We start from the raw sequence: 20,216 nt of genomic DNA on the forward strand, positions 1-20,216 counted from the left end.
ACTGCATTGTACGTATTTCAGCTGCCCTCTGTTCTGTTCATTTCACACTTGCAGCAAGTATTATGAATGGATCTCAGCTTATTTTTCAGCATTAAAAACATAGCCACACACGCACTGGCTTGTAAAGACAAATAGATATCAAACAGATCTTACCATGTATGCGCCACTGTAAAGCGACGGCGTTGACGGATGCTTTTATTCACCAGCAACTTTCTGAAAAAGCATGGAGAGTTCCTTGGAGAGCTGCGAGGTGAAATTTTTGGAGACGTGGGTCTGTTCCCTGGCAGTTTGGGAAGCTCAAGTTCTAAATGCATTTGTTCTTTGAAAGTCTTTATGTAGATATCTGACTCTGGAGCAGCAAGTTCCCTAGAAGAATCTTTTGCTGTCATAGCTTGGATGTTGTGTTAGCTTTCACCATTCAAAAAACATATCAAAAAACACATCACAGAGACATTGCTTCAGATTCAAATGCTGATAGATTGGCAAAGCCTAGCCCTGTCATTCACAAGGCTGAGTCCCGAATGGAAAAGCTACCTAAAACAGCAGCAGCCTAAATCGAAGAATAAGTCAATGCTTTATCAGACAGAGCTTTATCAGCCCAGCTTTCCCTCTGAAAATGCGCCAAAGTGCTTTCTGTGTCAGTAGCCTCCTTGTGGATGTGGCTTGTCTGCAAGCTATACACTGACACTCACTGAATTCATTCAGCTGAACATACCAGCTCATGAAAAATTCATAAGAACTCCCTCCCGATCAATCCTTTTAATAAAATACTTCATCAAGAAAAAAATACTAGATTTGTCTGCATATACTAAGAAAATAAAGCTGTTTACAAACATATTACAAAACAGTGCAACCTGGTTCATTCAGGCCCAACATAAAAAAGATCTTCATTCAGAATTATTTGTGTAACCCACACTGCAGTAGCTCCACCCATGACATGCTTATTGGCTCAATATTGTTTTGACAACTGGACTCTATTCAGCCCTTCCTTATACTTGTGCATGTGTCAGATTTTCATGAAATTTTGAAGAGGGTTCTAACACAGTTACAGTGTAACATGCTAATCTGTGTGCTCCCAAGCAGCCTCTGTACACATCCTAAGGGTCCCTGACGATGACTTTTCTGAATCAAACCAATGCTAGCATGAGCACATAATTTGCAAAAGGGAAAGGTGGGGAAGGGAAAAAATGCAAGTGACAACCTAGCAAGAAAACAAAACAACAACAAAAAAAGCTACTCATTATTACCTGAAACTTTGGTAAAATCTGCAAGAATGTGCATCCTATAGTTGGAGTAGCATGCTGTGCAGCAGTTCTCACTGCTATTATGGAGGACTATAATGGCCGAGTAGGAACAAAACAAAAACCTTTATGGCAGCGAGAGCCCACATATCTGAAACAGAACTAAGACCACTGAGATGGCCAGCAAAGGGTGACTGAAAGGAGATGGCTAATGCTGATGGTTGAGAAATCTGTCAATTCCACTGGAGCAGGAGGAAATTAATTTAAATCTGAACTTTTATTTTAAAGAAAGAATGTTCTTATGGATTTTTTTTAAGATGAGCTAGTATTGTGAAATTTAATGATAGAATAGAATCATAGAAATATAGAACTGGAAGGGATCTTGGTAAGTCATCTAGTCCAGTCCCCTGCACTGAGACAGGACTAAGTATTATCTAGTGCAGCAGTTCTCAAACTTTAGGAAACTGGAACCCCATTTTTATTTAAAAATTTTCACGGACCCCCCCCCAGCCACCCTCTCAGCCCGAGGCCCCACGCCCACCCCACCTCACCTCTTCCCTGCCTCTTTCTGCCCCCTACCTGGGGAACACCAATCCCCGCTCCTCTCCCTCCCAGCGCCTCCTGCACGCAGCTGAACACCTCTTCTGTGACGTGCAGGAGGCACTGGGAAGGAAGGGGAGGAGGAGGAGGAGGAGTTGTTACTCTGGAAAGGTGGTAGGCAAAAAATGGGTGGGATGGTAGTATTAGGATTTCTGGGCATGTTGTGCTTATTCACATTGCATTTTGGTTTGTCTTGGCTTTAGGTGTACATGGGGCCAACTTTTACATATAAAAGGCAACAGATTCCAGGCAAGGAGTTTACAGGGAAGATTATCTTGTCTTCCTGTAAATTAGAGTTGTTGGTAGTTGGAATGGAATGCTAATGGCTGGGGAATAGCTAAGAACATCCTCCATATTTAAGCAGGAGAAGATGTCCCTTTAAATAGGAAAAAAAGTGATTTCCTAGATTATGTGAAAAGTGAAGAAGGGAAAGATAGCCCATATCAAGCCAGACCTAGGTGGAAGTATTCTGGCCTCTCAATAGAAGTTGAATACAGCTGCTAACATATCAATTACAGAACACACCATCCTAACCTCAGGGTCTTACATAGCTCTTTTCATCCATAGATCTCAAAGCATTTTACAAAAGTGGGTAAGTCTTATTTAGCTTCATTTTTCTGATGGGGAAGTTGAAACAGAAGTTAAGTGACTTCCCAAGGTCTCACAGCAAGTCAATAGCCAAGCTGGGAGAAGGACCGAAGTCTCCCAACCTTTAGTCCACTATATCACTGCTGCCTGTTTGCCTTCATTTCTATTTCTTGGCATCATCATCAATAACATTGCTTGGTTAACGCTGATGTAACGTTCACTGTGATGCATACAGACCTAAGACCTTTTCTTCCAGTATTAGCACTCTGGTTTAAGTTGGGGAAAAGTGTATAACATGAAGAGTTATAAACTCAAAAGGAGGAGGGGCAGGAACCTCCAAAAATCACTAAATCTCTCTCTTCAGTACAGTTCTCCTTCAGGCCTAAAAGCTGCTGGCACCCTCCACATAGTGGGAATGGACCAGAAAGCAGAAATACAGTAGAGAGCTTACCTCAATTGCTGCTATTCTATTTCCCTTTCCACCTGCACAAATGTAGAAAAGACCTGTCTGCTCCCCTTCTAAAAGACGGGATAATGAGATACTATGTTTCTAGACTCTCACCCCAGTGAAATAAAGGGAAACATTTAATCCTTTCAGAACATCAGGTGTTAATCAGCTGTTACATTACTCTTTACTTTGCCGGCATTTACAGATAAAAGACAAAAAAACCCGCTAAGAATTATTCCAACCGATTAATAAAATTCATGCAAATGCTTAATCTGGAGTTCAAAGCAAAATTTCAGGGATATTCTCTAACACATGATGAGGCAAAACAACCTATGGAGATAGTAACACTAAAAACTCATTTATTTTAGAGTTTGAAGAATCCTTTAATAAGAATATATAAAAGCAGAAAGAAAGAGTGGGGATTATACAACAGCTCAGAACACACTGAAAGAAAGAAAACCATGCAGCACAGAATAGATAAATATGAGGAGGTTACTTACCTGTAACTGGAGGTTCTTCGAGATGTGTTGACCCTAACTGTATTCCACTGAGATTTTACTCATGTGCGCCATGCATCCGAAGCTGGACAATTTGGAAGTAGTAGCATCCATTGGTCTGCGCATGCACTCTTCGCCTCATGGTTTCGTCCGAGGTGATGAAGGGTGGGGGAAGACTGACTGCTTCTCCAGTTCCTTCTCCACTGCAAATCAAACAGATCCACAGCAGAGGGGAAGGAGGGTGGGAAGCGGAATACAGATAGGGACCACACATCTCGAAGAACTTCCAGTTACAGGTAAGTAACCTCCTCTTCTTAGAGTGATGGTCCCTATTGTATTCCACTGATGGTGATTAACAAGAGGTACCTTGGATGGGATGGTTGAATGGAGGACAGTCGTGTCAAATGAGGCATCCGTCACAGAGTCCTGCACCAAACCGTAGCTGCCCTACATATGTCTGAAAGTGGCCCACCTATGTGCGGGCTGCCATGTGGCCAAGTAGAGATAAGGAAGTCCTGACTGGGACAGATGAACTGTTGACTACCGGGTGATGAGTTCCTGCAGAGCCTGGAACCTGTCCCTTGATAGGTAAGCTTGTGACCAAGTTGATGGAGGCCCCTATGAAGTCTAGGAACTGTGAGAGAATCAAAGTTGATTTTTCAACATTGAAGCGGACTTCCAAGGATGAAAGGAGTCTGAGCAACATGGAAGCCAAGATTCCAGCTCTGTCTCTGGATTGTGCTACTAGAAGCCAGCCACCAAGATTGGGGAAGCGATGGAGGTGGGCTGCTATGACAGAGAAAACTTTGGAAAAGTCCCAAGGAGCAGTGAAGAGTCCAAATGGCAGGACTCTGTACTGAAAATGCTGATGGCCCACAGTGAACCACAAGAATCTTTTGTGGGTTGGATGGATGTCTATGTAAAAATCAGTGTCCTGCATATTGAGAGCTGTAAACCACATGTCTTTTTCTAGAGACAGTATGATGCTAAGGTGACCATACAAAACTTGGGCTTGTGAATAAAGTGGTTGAGGCAATGGATCTCCAGGATTGGCCTCCACCCTCCCTTCTTCTTGGGTACCAGGAAGTAAGTCAAATAGAACCTTGTGCCCTGATAGTTCAGAGGAACATATTCTATAGCTCCCCTTTGTGGTAAGAAGTCTACTTCTAGGGCCAGGATATTATCATGAGAGTGGTCCCTGTAAAGGGATAGAGGCGGGGGGACATGGACAGAGGTAGAGTGGGGAACTCAATTGTATAGCAATAGTGGATGACATACAGGACCCACTTGTCCATTGTTATTGCACTCCAGGCTGGTAAGATGACCCCAAAGGAGATGGGTTGGTTGCATTTCCATGGTGGTTGACAGCACTCAAATATCGTTTCTGAGAGGTTTGAATGTGAGATGATGAAGATTGTGAAGGCAGACACAGGGAGCCAGATCACTGGGGCTTCTGGAGCTTAGGAGTAGGTTTGTATGGCCTCTGGTGGAAGAACTGGGGAGTCCTGAATCTCTGTGTAGGTGACAGAACTTCTGCTTGTGTGCAGGTGTATCAATACCCAGTGACTGAAGTCTGAATCTGGAATCCTTGACATAGTGGAGGGAATTGTTGGTCTTCTGATTAAACAGGCGCGACTCATCAAAAGGAAGGTCCTCAATGGTATTCTGCTCCTCTCTGGGGAAACCAGATGAGTTCAACCATAATTCCCTCTGTATGAGGATGCATGTGGCCAAAGAGTGTGATGAGGTATCCATAGCATCCATGGCTGAACGTAGAGCCATTCTAGCCACCAACTTGTCTTCCTCCAGGATATACTGGAAACATTCAATCTAGCTGAGGCAGCTTTTCAGTAAAGTCCTATAATTTACTATAGTTAAGGAAGCCATATTTGGCTAACAAGACCTGGTAGTTTGAAATTAGAGGCTTGTTGAAGAGAAGACCCTGTGTCCCAAAATGTCTAAGCATCTGCCCTCCTTATCTGTCAGGTTGGTGCATGGGTGTTGCTGCCTGGATTGTTCTCTGTTGCTGCTTACACCACAAGGAAATTGGTGGGGGAGTGTGAGAAAAGGAACTCCAACCACTTAGCTGGTACGTAGTCTCTCTTCTCTGCCTCCACGTTTGGACTGGTTGGAGAATGGCATCATTGATTGGTAGAGCAATGCTGCTTGGTACCAAGGAATAAAGGATGTCCAGGAGCTGGTGCTGCTTGTCTTGTACTTCCTCCAGTGGAATATGAAATTCATCCACCACCCTTTGCAGGAGTTCTTGAATTGCTGAAAGTCATCTGGGAGGTGAGGGGGAGGCTGAAGTTACTGCAGCATCTGGAGAGGATGATGGGAAATGCTCTTGCTCCGGTGGTATTGTCACATCTGGACTCATTGGTTTGTTCTCCATAACCAGTTCAGCACGCCCTAAGCGACGATAGGGGCGAAGCCTCCCTGGCTGAATGGGCGGGTTCCAAGGGTGGGTACCGGGGCCAGGATCCCTGATAAAGACAGCAAGATGGATCCGGCAGATGTTGTGGAGGCCCCATGGAGAGGGCAACCAATGACTTCCCTGCTGCTGGAGAGGAGGGTACTGCCACACTGCTAGCAGTCCTTTAGAGTACTCATAGTGATGGTAGGGAATGGGCGGCCTTTGTGCTCCATTGCAATCCTCCAATGATGAGAACTCAGATCCCAGTTCTGATGGTGGTACCATCAGAGCCAGTGGAAACACATTAACCACAGGCAGATGAGTCGAAGCGTGACCTGATTTCACCAAGTCCTGGATAGGAATCAGACCTCCCCAGTGCAGTTTGCAGAGGAAGCCATGGAGAACTTGGTTCTCTATGATGAGCTGCTCATGTGGTTCTGGTGATTTCTCCGATTGCCCCAGTGTTAACAATATCCGTTCCATAGCTGGAGCCAGTGTCGGAGCAGAGGACTGCCCCAGAACTGACAGATCCCTAGTCTTAAGGGAGGAAGACCTTGAGGGCAGACAGGTGTCAGTGCTCAGTACCGGGGGATCTGCTGAAATGCTCAGTCGTCTCTCTGTGGCTGGAACTCATGGAAGGAACATTGTCCTTCTTTGGTTTGGAGGAAGACTTACTGCATGCTTATGCACATGCCTCCTTGCCTGCCAACTAGGCCCTGTCATGGGGTCCATAGCGGCAGTACCACCAGAGCCAGACTCAATCTCTGTAGCCAGAGGTGCACTCCTGGCTTGCTCAGGCCCATATACACACGGGGTTCCCTGGCGTGGGTTGGACTGAGGCCTCATGGCGACTTCCATGAGGTGCTTCTTGAAGTGGAGAGCCCAGCTTTCTCAGGTATAGCTATTGGCCAAACTTACCTAGAACCTGGTGTTTCCAATAATGGAAATTTGAAATAACTAACAGCCTGAGTCTTTTCCTGACCACAACAATAAGAGATTCTTGGACAATTGAACAAAGAACACTGAAGCCTGGCTGAAAAAGCTCATTAACCCAGAAAATGGTTAATATATACACCCAACAACCTGCAACAAAACCTTTAAGAGCAACTTCTACTAAACTTGCTCATATCTACACATGAAACACTGGAATCATAGTAAGGAACCCCAGAACCAGTCTACAGAAGCTAAGTGAGAGAGGCAAAAACTAAGAGGATGACCAATACCGTATCTATTGAATCAGAGCCTTTCTAAACTAAGCCTCCAAACTTTGAGACGATCTACAACTGCCAACAAGGATAGATTATATTTTCAATTAACACTTTTTCCTGCTAAAGATTCTATTATTTATACATTTTTAAGCCCTGGTATTAGGATAAAATAAAAAAAACCAGTCCAGTGCACAAAAGTGGAAAGATGTGTATGCTGTGGGAGAGGAAAGGTAGTTGGCTGACTCTTTTTACAATGCTTTCTGCCAGTGTCAGAGTAATTGGGTGCTTCTTCCAAAAGGAATACTTTGTGAAAACACATTCAGATCAAAATAATTAGGAAGCTCCTCACTCTGTCACTTAGATCATTGTTCCACACAGAGACATTAGCAAGGATGAGTCAACCCCATAGAAAATAAAAAAGTAAGAAAAAACTGTTCATGTAACAGATGCTGGAAAACTATATTTTCTTCACAAGACATACTCTGAGTCCCAAAAGATAATGCTAACCTGTCAACGAATTCACTAGAGGAGTATTTCAAAAGAAATGCAGATTGCTGGTACTGCATAAGAACGGCCATACTGGGTCAGACCAAAGGTCCATCCAGCCCAGTATCCTGTCTATCGACAGTGGCCAATGCCAGGTGCCCCAGAGGGAGTGAACCTAACAGGTAATGATCAAGTGACCTCTCTCCTGCCATCCATCTCCACTCTCTGACTGGTGATTAAAAAAAGACAAAACTTCATTTTATAATAAAGGAGTCCGTTTAAATATCAGATTTTAACATTTTATTTGAAAAGTAAAAATTACTGCCCTTTCCAATACCCTTAACTTGAGAATTTTAAAAATCTTATTTTTAGGTAATATAGTGATTATTAAAATACAGTTCTACCTTGAAAAGAATTACTGTGGAAAATGACACATTTTTGCTCAACAGATAAGCTCCCCATGTGTGTGCGCAGAGTAATATGTGCTTGCTCTCAATGCAAGTCCCAACTGCTTTTTACTCATGTTAGCTCTGGGAAGGCTTTGGTTATAAGGGAGAGAAAGCTTGATTCCATTCCCTCTAATGCAGCATCAACGGAGGGGTTTACGTGGTTCTGGTTATTTACTTGTGCAAACACAGTGATGACAGTAGGGTTGCACAGGTGTCACAGAGGGGAGATCACCATCTCCAGAACCTTTATTAATAAATAGTGATGTGGTGAAAGAAAGAAGCTAATCTGATTCTCCAGAATTGGCAGTGAGAAAAACCACCATCTTTTAATTTGTAAACTGAGCACTTGTGATGTGAAAACCACTAAGACATAATACATATTAAACTTCACATTGATATACAGTCACTTTTCAGGGGAGAATTGTACTTTAAATACCATCAATGCTAGTTTTGTAGTGCTCCTATGAAATATAGACCAACAAATGAAAATTATTTTAAGGAACATAATGGATTCCCTGTAGAAATTTAAAAATAATATCCCCTTTCAAGAAGGCCCAAGTGACATGCTGACTGCATTCCACTGATAAGTACTGTTGGCAAAATATTTAGCAGGAACACAGTCAGTCTCCCGTTTGAATTCAAGGATGTTAATTCTTTCTGCTCTACTCTTGATTTTGCCATTAGCTCTGTCTGAAAAAGCAGCAAATCTGACAAAAAAAAATAAGCCCTTATTTTCAAACTAGAAATGAGTCAATCAAAAATATTTAGTGTTTTGTGGGTTTTTAAAAATCACCCTATATATATTTTTACTAAATAATTTGTTCTTTCCCATCTCCCCCACCCCAATAACTATTTTTTCTTGAAACACTTGTTTTATTTATATTAGGCCTGAACAACAGGAATAGTGTCAATCTGACTCAAGATGCAGGTGCTCAACCATTACTACAGTATGGTAAAGGAAAAGGCATATTGCAGCATAGGAAATGACGTCCTAAATCATATGTAACCCCAGTGTATAAAAATAATAAAATTGTAATAGCAAAGGTATTATTTCGAATAAGCCAGGAAGAGCTCTGACTCAGTAGACAACAAAAAGAGCTCTCAATAGTGTGCTCTTTTATGGAACTCTGAACAATGTCCAACAAACAGTCTTTTGGACTAGGAAATGAAAATAATTTTTGAACAGACTGTTTCAGTTTTCTTTTTTCATTCTGCTAAAGAAAAAAAAAATCTCACACTCTCCTCCTTCTGCTTGTTTGCAACATCTGCTGCTTCACAGCCTAGAGCTTCTGGAAGGTGGCCTCTGAAGAGTGCCATTAAAATATTTGCAACATGTCTGAGAGCTTTGCTTACTTTTTACTGAAAATTTCCCAGTGGTGGTTAAAAAGAAGCTGCAATACATCTCTGACTATTAAATGCATGTATACACTGTGGTGTGGTTTAGCATTAGCAAGACCGATTCGCCACGCTAAAGCGATAGAAAAATCTGTTTGAATTTCTCATACTATTTACAATTCACTGCAATTTCCACTAGCACAAGATGAAAGATAAAATTTTGATTTTAATTTATTGGTTTAAAATTATATAGTCAATAGCTCTACTCCCACATCAAATGACTGGACAAATACAACTACTTTTTGCAAAAGCTAACAAAAGGGACCACTGTGGGGGTATTATAAATGGTCATAGACAACACAACACACAGCAACAATTTGGTTTGCAGAATAAAAAGAGCTGGGGGACAAAGCGTAAAAAGAAAGAAGCAGCAAGAAGCTATTGGAAAAGATTGTCCTTGAATTTATCTTAAATATTCTGGTAAAATTATCCAAATGTAATTGTTTACTGCAGGTTGAACAAGATTTATCCAGCTTCTAAGCAGTGGTAGTTCTGAACTCTTGGTATTTAATCACAGTATATTCAGTTTTCTTGGTATAGACTGTTTAAACTGTCTATACCAAGAAATTTGGCTTAATTTTTGGCTTTTCCCCTTTCAGAGACACGAGCATCATTTGTGTTACAGCATTTTGTATTCTATATATTTTGTCTCTTCAGAAATGCTCCGTCCTCCTACTGAGACCAAGGGAACATGGAAGACTTGGTTCATACTAGCCAGAGATAAATGACTCTACCTCAACAAAAGAAGCATAACACTATTCACTTTTATGGATGCTACGCTACATGTTGATAACAGTTACCACCTTAATGTGGCCAGCCTGAAGTTTAGATCTCTTAAAGAGAACATTGGTTGTAGGTGTTCTTTCCTATAAAAACTACCCAAGTTCAGAATACAGGTGAAGTCACAGAAAAGTAATGGTAACCATGATCCATTTATTGTTACAAATTATGCAATATATCAGAGGTGGCCAAACTTACTGACCCTCTGAGCCACATATGACAATCTTCAGATGTTCAAGAGCTAGGGCATGCCTGCCAGGGCTCGGGGCTTCAGCCCCGCTCCTGATGAAGCCCCAAGACCCCTCGCCCCACTGGGAAGAAGCCCCAAGACCTCACTCCCTGCTGGGCAGAAAGCTCTACACCACCACCCCGCTGCAAGGCAGAAGTCCCAAGCTCCCCCCAAGTCTGGTAGGTGGAGAATGGGGGACATGCGAGGGGGCTCCATGAGCTACACTTTAATGGTAAAAGAGCCGCATATGGCTCGCAAGCCCCAGTTTGGCCACCCCGGCAATATATTTTGATACCATGGTGACAGGTGGCAGAGATAGGTAGCCACATTTTTTCTACATTCTGCAATTTTTAGTACTCAGATTACAAAGGAAAATAAGTTTTTAATGATGCTAAAAAGCTACCAAGTTGTCATTTTTTTCTTACAGGCATTCAGAATGTTTTCTTCTGGTAGCAGCAACCCTGTATAGAAATAAATGTGTGGGGTTTTTTTTAAAAAAAAACTGGCATATAAGGCATGAAGTATTCACTCTATTCATGCTGGGAATTTCCTCAGCAAGTTTGACTATTTGGTTTAGAATATTTCTTAAAGACTTTTTAACAGCCTGCTCTGTTATTCATTGAGGGTAATCACAGTTGTCAGGCTGTGATGTGGGCTGCTTAAGAATACAGAACTAAAAGTGTATATTTTATTAATGAGATTGTGACAAACTCCACACTGGGTCCAAAGGAGTTACAGGACAATACTGGGCCCAGGTAGCCCCACCCCTTCCAACCTGCAGAGCATGATCCAATTAGAGAGAAAGCTTAAAAGAGAGTAACTCAGCTCAGTCAGGGGCAGGAAGACAGACCTACCCTGAGAGCTCCTGGACAAGGGTGCTGAAGACACCTCCATGTGAGAAATAGGAGTGTGTGCTTGAGCCCAGTTGGGGCTTTTCTTTTTCTTTTGTTATCTTATAGTGGAACTGAAGACATGGGAAGAGATGGATGGTAGGAAGTGATCCAAGGAGGGTCACTCTGAGGGCACCCCAGGGTACCACATATTGTTGACTCCCACAGTGCCCTGGGTCAGAACCTGGTTGAATGGGAGGGCCCAAGCTCCCCTAACAATTGCCCCTGCTGCAGCAGGGTCATAAGCCACATTCCAGTGCCATTTCCCCTCTGATAGAGGACAAAGACACTGCAAACCCGAGGTGAAGCTAAATTTATCCTCGGGTGAGGAACTTGATTGAAAGGCCTTCCTGCTCAGAGGCAATACTGGGTGTACTGCCCATTACACCACCTGGCCCTCTGAGGGCTCTCTTACAGAGATCAATAAGCAAATTTACTCTTCGGAGACAAAAACCCATGTGATCACTTCTGAGACTGAGATTGCAATGCAACATAAGAATGTTTTGCAATATTACACATTTCATACATGCAGAGTTTGAGAAGCAGCTTCAGAGAGAGAGGACCAACAAAACCCCCAAAAGCTATTGCCCAGACTGGTCTTTCTCTCTCTCACCTGTAACCCAGGATGCAATTCTATCAATTTTTTGGTGTCTGCACTTAGATGGCCAATCAGGTTTGTAATTAGTGCCAGTTGCAATGGTAGCTTCTACGATAGGGATTCTGATCCCCCAGAATTGAACTGAGACCACTGATTCATTACTGATCACCGATTCTGACTGTCTCTAAACAGCCATACAATAGAAAATTTGTTCACTACTAATTCGGGGTAGTTTTGAACCAGCATACTAGATATAAAAGGTTCAGTTATTGCAGCCACTATTATATTACCCAGTCAAACTGGCTTCAGCTAGTGTGGTATATGTATAATCTTCTGGTAAAAATTATAGCAATACTAAACACTTAAATACATTTCAATATCTACTTTTTTTTTTATAAAGGATTGATAAAGGATAATCACATACAACTGATTCAAGCATCCGCTTCATCAAATCATTCATACACTCTTCTACTATCCCTACCCTTTGTAATTATAAATTACAGCTGGAACAGAAGTTGGACCACAGGGCATGACTTACTCAGAGAAAATTCCAATTTAAGTCAATAGTAACTAGCAATGTGTGAATCTTAAAATATTCTGAAATCTGGTTCCAAGAAGCAGAGCCAAATATCTTGGGTCTTGGAAATCTCCAGTATGGAACTGCACTAAGAATAGTGTCTCTCTCAGTATTTTGGTGTTTGTGCAATATACCCAAATACTGGCAAACAAAGAGTGGGAAAAAAAATCAGTCCAAAAGTTAATACAGCCTCCACCTTGAGGCGCCTCTCATCCTTGAGAAGATTTTAGGAGCAACTTAAATGGCGCAAGTTATACACAGACCTTTATTTACCTATGTTGGTGACATCAGCTAAAACTATTAAAAGTGACTGCATCATAAGAATTGTAATCCCACCAGAGGCTGTTTACTTTTCGCATTTCTCTCGGTTTAGAAAATGAAAAAATTAATTAAATCTGTTTCATTTTCAGATTCTCAATTCTGTAATGTTTGGGTTTCAAACACTGCAGGTACATAGTTATTTGTTTATAAACAATGTCTTCTTCAATGCATAGTTAAAATTTTATTGTGTTAGTTTTTTTAGAGAAAACTTTCCAAGTATACATATTTTGGGCTAAATTTTAAGTTCATTATGTCCATTTAATTACATATATTTTTCACGACAATATTCTCTTTGCAACTCAGAAATAACGTGTATTTAGATCTAGAATATAAGCACATGTGTAAAGTGTTTGTTGCCTATGAAAAGGTGTAAATCATGGCTTTGTCATGAGTCTTTAACTAAGGGTCAACACATTGTTGTGCTGTCCCTGGAGCACAGGGCAGATTATGAATTTGAGTCAGAATCCACTTTCTAGGCTCCCGTTTGCTCTGAGGCGGAAAGTATCCTGTTCCAGATATAGACCCGATGCAAGTGTATCGTCAGTCCCTGGGGTGGTAGTGACCATGTTAGATGGTGGAGCCAAGACTACCATTCTCTACCACCTCCTGCCCACCAGTGTAGGAGTTTGGGGGAGACAAGGGTAGCAGTTCTGTGCAGGCTACATCTCTTCCTTCTCTACTACACATGATATGACTACCCACCAAAGGAGTACTTTCCAACCACTGTCCTCCCTTTCACAGCAGCACAAGCTGGGCCACAATTCATAATTCAACACAAAATTGTAGCTGGTCTGGTAGCCTATTATTAGGTTGTCTGACACTTCCCATTATAAGGCCCTATTTTCAGTTACTTAAACTTTACTAAACTTTAAACACTGGAGCTCAAAATGTTCCATACTGGGTATCTGCCTCAGGCTGGTTTTTTGTTTGTTTAATTTCAGCCAAAATGGTTCAGCCATTTCTGGGAATGGGGCTGGGGAAAAAATGTTTTTCAATGTTAAAAAAAAAAATCTGGTGATCTTTTTTGTAGGAAAGTTCTAGCAACCGGATACTTTGGAGTACAAACCTGAATCTGGCAGCGGAATAGCCTTTGTGTCAGAGATGTGCCTTTTTGCCATCCTTGTAAAAATCCATCCCAATTTGGCCAAATTTGAAAAATTGCGGTTTGCACATGCTTAGTAGACATTTGCTAAAGTTTAACAGCTAAAATTACTGAGGATTCTGCCCCTGATGAGCATACTCGAGCCTCTCACAGCTCCTAGTACTGACCAGATTCTGCCTGCACCATCCCCACAGAGCATATACAGAGCAGGTCCTGGACTGCACATGCTCCATCCTCTTACAGATACTGTAAGTGACTGCACTGTGTAAGCAGCACCCACACAGAACAACTGTGCTTGTTCCCTCCAGCTGAGGGCTAAAGGGGTGAAGACACATTATCCCTGGAATGGCTGCTCGCAGCTGCTCTGTGCCAGGGTGAGGCTGTGCACCTCTCTCTCAATCCTGTGTTCCCAGTAACTGCCCCCTGTTGGCACTCAGGCAGTGTGTAGGAGGAAACTGATTCAGGAAATGCCAGAATTAAGGCTGCCTGTGGAACCCTTTGTGTGTATGTATTATGAAACACTATTTTTGCCAGAGAACCCCTGCCTCATTTAGTGCACAGAATAGATGGTGCTCACTTAATGAACAGCTTGCTATTAAATATTTTCAAAATTCTCATCTATGTTCTCATCATCCTTTTTTTCTGGCCTTGGCAAATGCCATCCTGCCCACTCATGTCATTCAGAATACAGCTGCAAAGATCATCATCCTAGCCTGTTGCTTTGACCACACCATCCCTCTGTTTGCAGCCCTACCTTAACTTTCTAGGCTCTTCATGACCCATCCCCACCCTACCTATCACCTCTGATCAGTCCATGTTGCCAGCCTCCGTTGCTCACTTCTTAAATTTTCAATCAAGCACATTCATGCTTCCTCTTATGCTGCCGGTCACGCCTGGAAGAAGTTCCCCATCAACATCCGCAAAAGTAATTCATTATCCTTCTTCAAATCTCTCTTTTGCCATGTAGCAAGTCTATGGGGAAAAACAATTGAAGACAGTTGGCAGTTTTTCAAAGAGACATTATTAAGGGCACAAGAGCAAACTATCCCACTGCATAAGAAAAATAGGAAGTATGGCAAGAAACAACCCTGGCTTAACTAGGAGATCTTCAATTATCAAAAACCTCAAGAGAGTCCTACAAAAAGTGGAAATTCAGTCAAATTACAAAGGATGAATATAAACAAATAACACAAGTATGTAGGGACAAAGTTAGAAAAACCTATGCACAAAACAAGATCAAACTAGCTAGGGACATAAAAGGAAACAAGAAAACAAATACAAATACATTAGAAGCAAGAGGAAGATCAAGGACAGAGTAGGCCCATTACTCAATGAGTGGGAAAAGACAATAACAGAAAATGTGGAAATCGCAGATATACTTAATGACTTCTTGGTGAAAACTGAAACAAAGAAGGTTGGTGGCAACTGGATGTCTAACATAGTGAATGCCAGTGAAAATGAGGTAGGATCAAAAAGTTTAAAATAGAGAAAGTCAAAAATTACTGAGACAAGTTATACGTCTTCAAATCACTAGGGCCTGATGAAATGCATCCTATAATACTCAAGGAGCTGACTGAGGAGATATCTGAGCCATTAGCAGTTATCTTTGAAAAGTCATGGAAGACGGGAGACATTCCAGAAGACCGGAAAAGGGCAAATATAGTGCCCATCTATAAAAAGGAAATAAGGACAACCCAGGGAATTACAGACCAGTCAGCTTAACTTCATTATCTTTCCAGGTGCAGGAGCAAATAATTAAGCAATTTATTTGCAAATACCTAGAAGATAATAAGGTGATAAGTAACAGTCAGCATAGATTTGTCAAGAACAAATCATGTCAAACCAACCTAATAACAAGGCTTGTTACCCTGTCAGAGAAAGCTGATAGCGGGGAAGCTGTAGATGTGGTATATCTTGACTTTGTAAGGCTTTTGATACGGTCTCGCATGACCTTCTCCAACAAATTAGGGAAATACAACCTAGATGGAGCTACTATAAGGTGGGTGCAAAACTGGTTGGAAAATCGTTCCCAGAGAGTAGTTGTCAGTGGTTCACAGTCATGCTGGAAGGGCATAATGAGTGGGGTCCTGCAGGAATCGGTTCTGGGCCCGGTTCTGTTCAATATCTTTATGCCATTATCTAAATCATTGATGGAGAGTACACTTATAAAGTTTGAAGATGATACCAAGCTGGGAAGGGTTGCAAGTGCTATGGAGGATAGGAATAAAATTCAAAATGATCTGGACAAACTGGAGAAATGGTGTGAAGTAAATAGGATGAAATTCAATAAGGACAAATGCAAAGTACTCCACTTAGGAAGGAACAATTAGTTGCACATACACAAAATGGGAAATGACTGCCTAGCAAGGAGTACTGCAAAAAGGGATCTGGTGGTCACAGTGGATCACAAGCTAAATACGAGTCAATAGTGTAACGCTGTTGCAAAAAAAGCAAACATCACATTCTGGGATGTATTAGCAGGAGTATTGTAAGCAAGACACGAGAAGTAATTCTTCCGCTCTACTCCGTGCTGATTAGGCCTCAGCTGGAGTATTGTGTCCAGTTCTGGGCACCACATTTCAGGAAAGATGTGGACAAATTGAAGAAAGTCCAGAGAAGAGCAATAAAAATGATTAAAGGTCTAGAAAACACGACCTATGAGGGAAGATTGAAAAAATTGGGTTTGGTTAATCTGGAGAAGAGAAGACTGAGAGGGGATATGATAACAGTTTTCAAGTATATAAAAGGTTGTTACAAGGAGGAGGAGGAAGAATTATTCTTCTTAACCTCTGAGGATAGGACAAAAAGCAATGGGCTTAAATTGCAGCAAGGGCGGTTAGGTTGGACATTAGGAAAAACTGTCGGAGTGGTTAAGCACCAGAATAAATTGCCTAGGGAGGTTGTAGAATCTCCATCATTGGGGATTTTTAAGAGCAGGTTGGATAAACACCTGTCAGGAATGGTCTAGATAATACTTAGTCCTGCCTTGAATGTAGAGGACTGGACTAGATGACCTCTCAAGGTCCCTTCCAGTTCTAAGATTCTATGAAACTACTGCCCATCCTGCTGATCATTATTGTCTCATTGGTTCCTTGATCTCTTCCAGTAAGTCAGTCTGTATCCATCTGTCATCTCTTGTTTTATACTTGTTTATGTCAGCTCTCCTGGGTAGGGGCAATCTTGGTGATCTATATAGCTCCTAGCACAATGGGGTCCTGGTCCATAACTGTGGCTCCTAAGTGTTTCGGTAATGCAAATAATAAATGTATAATAATAGTATTGCTTTCTACTGGTCATTAAATATGTGGCCCAATGCCTTATTTATGGCACACAATTAAACCCTGCTCTGAAGACAGAATTATTAATTTCCCCACAGGCTCATCACTACTATATCATAGTGCATCACAAACATTCATGAATTTATTTTCCCAATATCCCTTTGAGATGAGGGGTTATTGCACATAGGAACTCTGTGGCAGAGGCTGGGACAGAATCCCGTTTTCCAGGGCAGCATTCAACAACATTAACCTGGAGACCTTCCTTTCTCTTCCTGCAGTCCCCTACCTCATTCACTATACACCTTCTAACTTATGCAACAAATGAAGCAGAACACCTGTCTCCTTCACTACACAACCCAATTTATCCCCACAGCAACTCCATGCTGTGCACCAAATGAGACAGGGAGCCTGTGGGAAAGATAATAAGTGATCACGTAATGAAAGATTGAATCATAATGCATATGCACAAGGGAACCAAATTAATGTTGCATAAGCAACCTTAATTCTGTTGTTTCCTAACTTGAATGCTTGACTTTGCATCCTTAATAATGTTCTTTTAACGTTTTGTGTTGGTGTGTGTTTGTGTACATAATATATTGAATAGCAATGTACTCTATGGTCAGCCCAGCTTAGCCACTAGAAGAAAGCTGCTTTGATTCAAGCGCCACGTAAAAAAGAAAAATTCTCTTGTGATTATGTAACTACCAAAAAAAATGCTCAGATTAAATCTGTTATCCTGAGCAAAAGGTTTCAACTTAATTTTTAGTTGTTTCAAATTCTTCTCTGATTCAGCTTACCTGCATTTGCTATATTCTCTATTTTAGAAGGCTGTGAGGATGAAATATGAACGTTAGGATTTTTCAGTAGGTTCATTTTCTTTTTGCTAATTGGTGCTGACGCATCTCTTCCAGTTCTAGATACAGTTCAAGCTGTCCCATTTCCATTTCGCTGGAGATATACAGCTTTAATTGAATCATTAAAACTTCTCTCCTTTGTGTGCCTGGAGCCACCTCTGTGTTCAGCCTTCACTGTTTTCAGGCAAATCTTACAATACCAAACTTCAGGATCATTTTCAGTAAATTTAATGGGCTCTGCTTGGAACACACACACACAAAAGGGAAAGGGGTTCTACTACTGTTGGACAAATAAGCAGATTTATATTATAATACTCAAACAAAAACAAACCAAGAACACATAAAATTCCAAGAGCAAGTATAAAATATACTATATATCAAACAGCATTTTAAGAATCCCGAACAACTGATGGTTAATGCAAACAATAGATTGATTTAGAATTATTCTATATGATCTATACAGCCATTATAAACCATAATTATTCTATATAGTGTGGCAGAGCTCCAATCTTGTCCCCGTGGGTCCCGTGCTTCCAGGCAGTTTATGCTAGCCTCAGAGGCTCACTGTGACCCTCCACATAGCCCTTCTCTCTCCAGGGCCAGGGTACAGTCTACTGCGCTTTTCATCATAAGCCAGCAAGGAGGTTGGTGAGAGAACTCCCACAGTCTCTGTTGTCCCTACGGTCTTATTCAAGAACACTCCTGACAGGGGCCTCTCTTCCCCTCCCAGGAGATGTTTCTGTAGTGGCAGGTTGGGGGGAACCCAGGCCCACCCTCTACTCCGGGTTCCGGCCCAGGGACCCTAATGGCAACAGCTGTTGGCAGCCGACCTGTCACTGCCAGAGTTGCTACATTTCCCTGGGCCACTTCCCCACAGCTCCCCTGCTTCTTTCTCTTAATGCCTTCTTCACCCTTACCTTAGGGCTCCCTTTCCAGTGGTTTGAGGGTGTCTTCATTACCCAGCCCTTCAGATGCACTTCCTCTCCTCTGGCTCTCCTCAGCCTGACTGGAGTGAGCCTTTTATAGTATCAGATGGGCCTCAATTAGAGTCAGATGTTCACATTAGCTTAACAGCCTCACCTGACTCTTTGCAGGTTAATTGAAGTCAGGTGTTCTCATTAGCCTAACAGCTTCAACTGACTCTTTGCAGGCTTTTTGGAGTCATGTGTCCATTCTAGACTGGAGCAGCCCCTGCTCTGGTCAGTCAGGGAACAGAAAACTGCTTATCCAGTGGCCAGTATATCTGCCTTCTACTACTCTGCTGTCCCCAACTGGCCTTGGTCGATCACAATAGGCTTACAGTCATCATAAAACAAGAAAATATTCCAGCCAAGTAAAAGATCCAAAGGCTTTAAAAATTGTGATAGCAACAGATGAAGGCTAAATATAGGCAATCAAAACACTTCTGTATATTTTTAGTTTACAAAAAAACTTCAATGACAACTCTCAGATAGTATACAGTTAACTTCTAGAAGCTTCTCTATAGATATATAATTACTGTTTATAGGGTGAGCTAGCAGTCACCCTTATACTTAGGTTGTCTAACACTTTTTATTATAAATGATTCCTTGTGATCTTTTTACGAGAAGCTACAATACTACCTTTGTTTGCAGCATACCTTTGAAATTCAGCAGAAGAAAAGCTCTGGGGTCAAGGATGTGTCTTTTGCTTGTCCCATTAAATTTTTCAGGTTGTTATGGTTCAAGGGTAAGCTGTGCTTTAAACAGCTTTTAGTTCCTCTCAAATGCACCCCTCAGGTGACTGGCCTGGCTTCCTACAACTCACTCAGGGTAGAACCGCACAGACTTGTGACACCTGATGGGTGCACTCAAGAAGGACTGAATAGGTCTAAAGTATATCTTGTAACCATGACAGTGTGATTTGCAGTAAGTGACAGCAGCAAAGACAAGTATTGCCAAAAGTAAAGCAAGAGGGAAAGTGGTTTATGTTCTTTTGGGGAAGAGAGATGGAAAGGACAGGTAAAGAAAATGAGTTGTACACAACTCCCTAAAAAGTGATTAAAGGAGATTTGCAGAGAAAGTGGAATAGACCCAAAAAAGCTTAAAAATTCAGAGCTGGCTGAGCTGCTGTTTGCTGACAATCAGAGAAGGAATGGTATCCCAGCACAGGGGAAGGACTCGAGAGGACCCACCAAATCACCACAAAAGGGACCACAGGAGGATGGACGCAGAGGCCAGTGAGACCCAGCAGGTCTGGAGGAATTTGGGGAGGCCAGGTTCCCAGGGGCAGGTGTAGACC

The 20,216-nt window shown here is 41.9% G+C and overlaps 1 protein-coding gene across 4 annotated transcripts in view; it reads right to left on the reverse strand.

The window, feature by feature from the left end:
• PDE4B (phosphodiesterase 4B) overlaps positions 1-20,216 on the reverse strand; it is a 402,561-nt gene that overhangs the window by 308,249 nt on the left and 74,096 nt on the right. The window contains exon 1 of one of the 4 annotated variants that reach the window (XM_084635765.1): positions 154-653. The exons of the other annotated variants lie outside the window; for them this stretch is intronic. Within the exon in view, the coding sequence (XP_084491891.1) occupies positions 154-389 (236 nt within the window). The 5' untranslated portion in view covers positions 390-653. Of the gene's footprint in view, positions 1-153; positions 654-20,216 lie in introns of those variants that run through there. 4 annotated transcript variants of the gene reach the window in all.

Source organism: Lepidochelys olivacea (assembly GCF_965140295.1).
Source record: "Lepidochelys olivacea isolate rLepOli2 genome assembly, chromosome: 8".
In the NCBI taxonomy this organism is placed as follows: domain Eukaryota; kingdom Metazoa; phylum Chordata; order Testudines; family Cheloniidae; genus Lepidochelys; species Lepidochelys olivacea.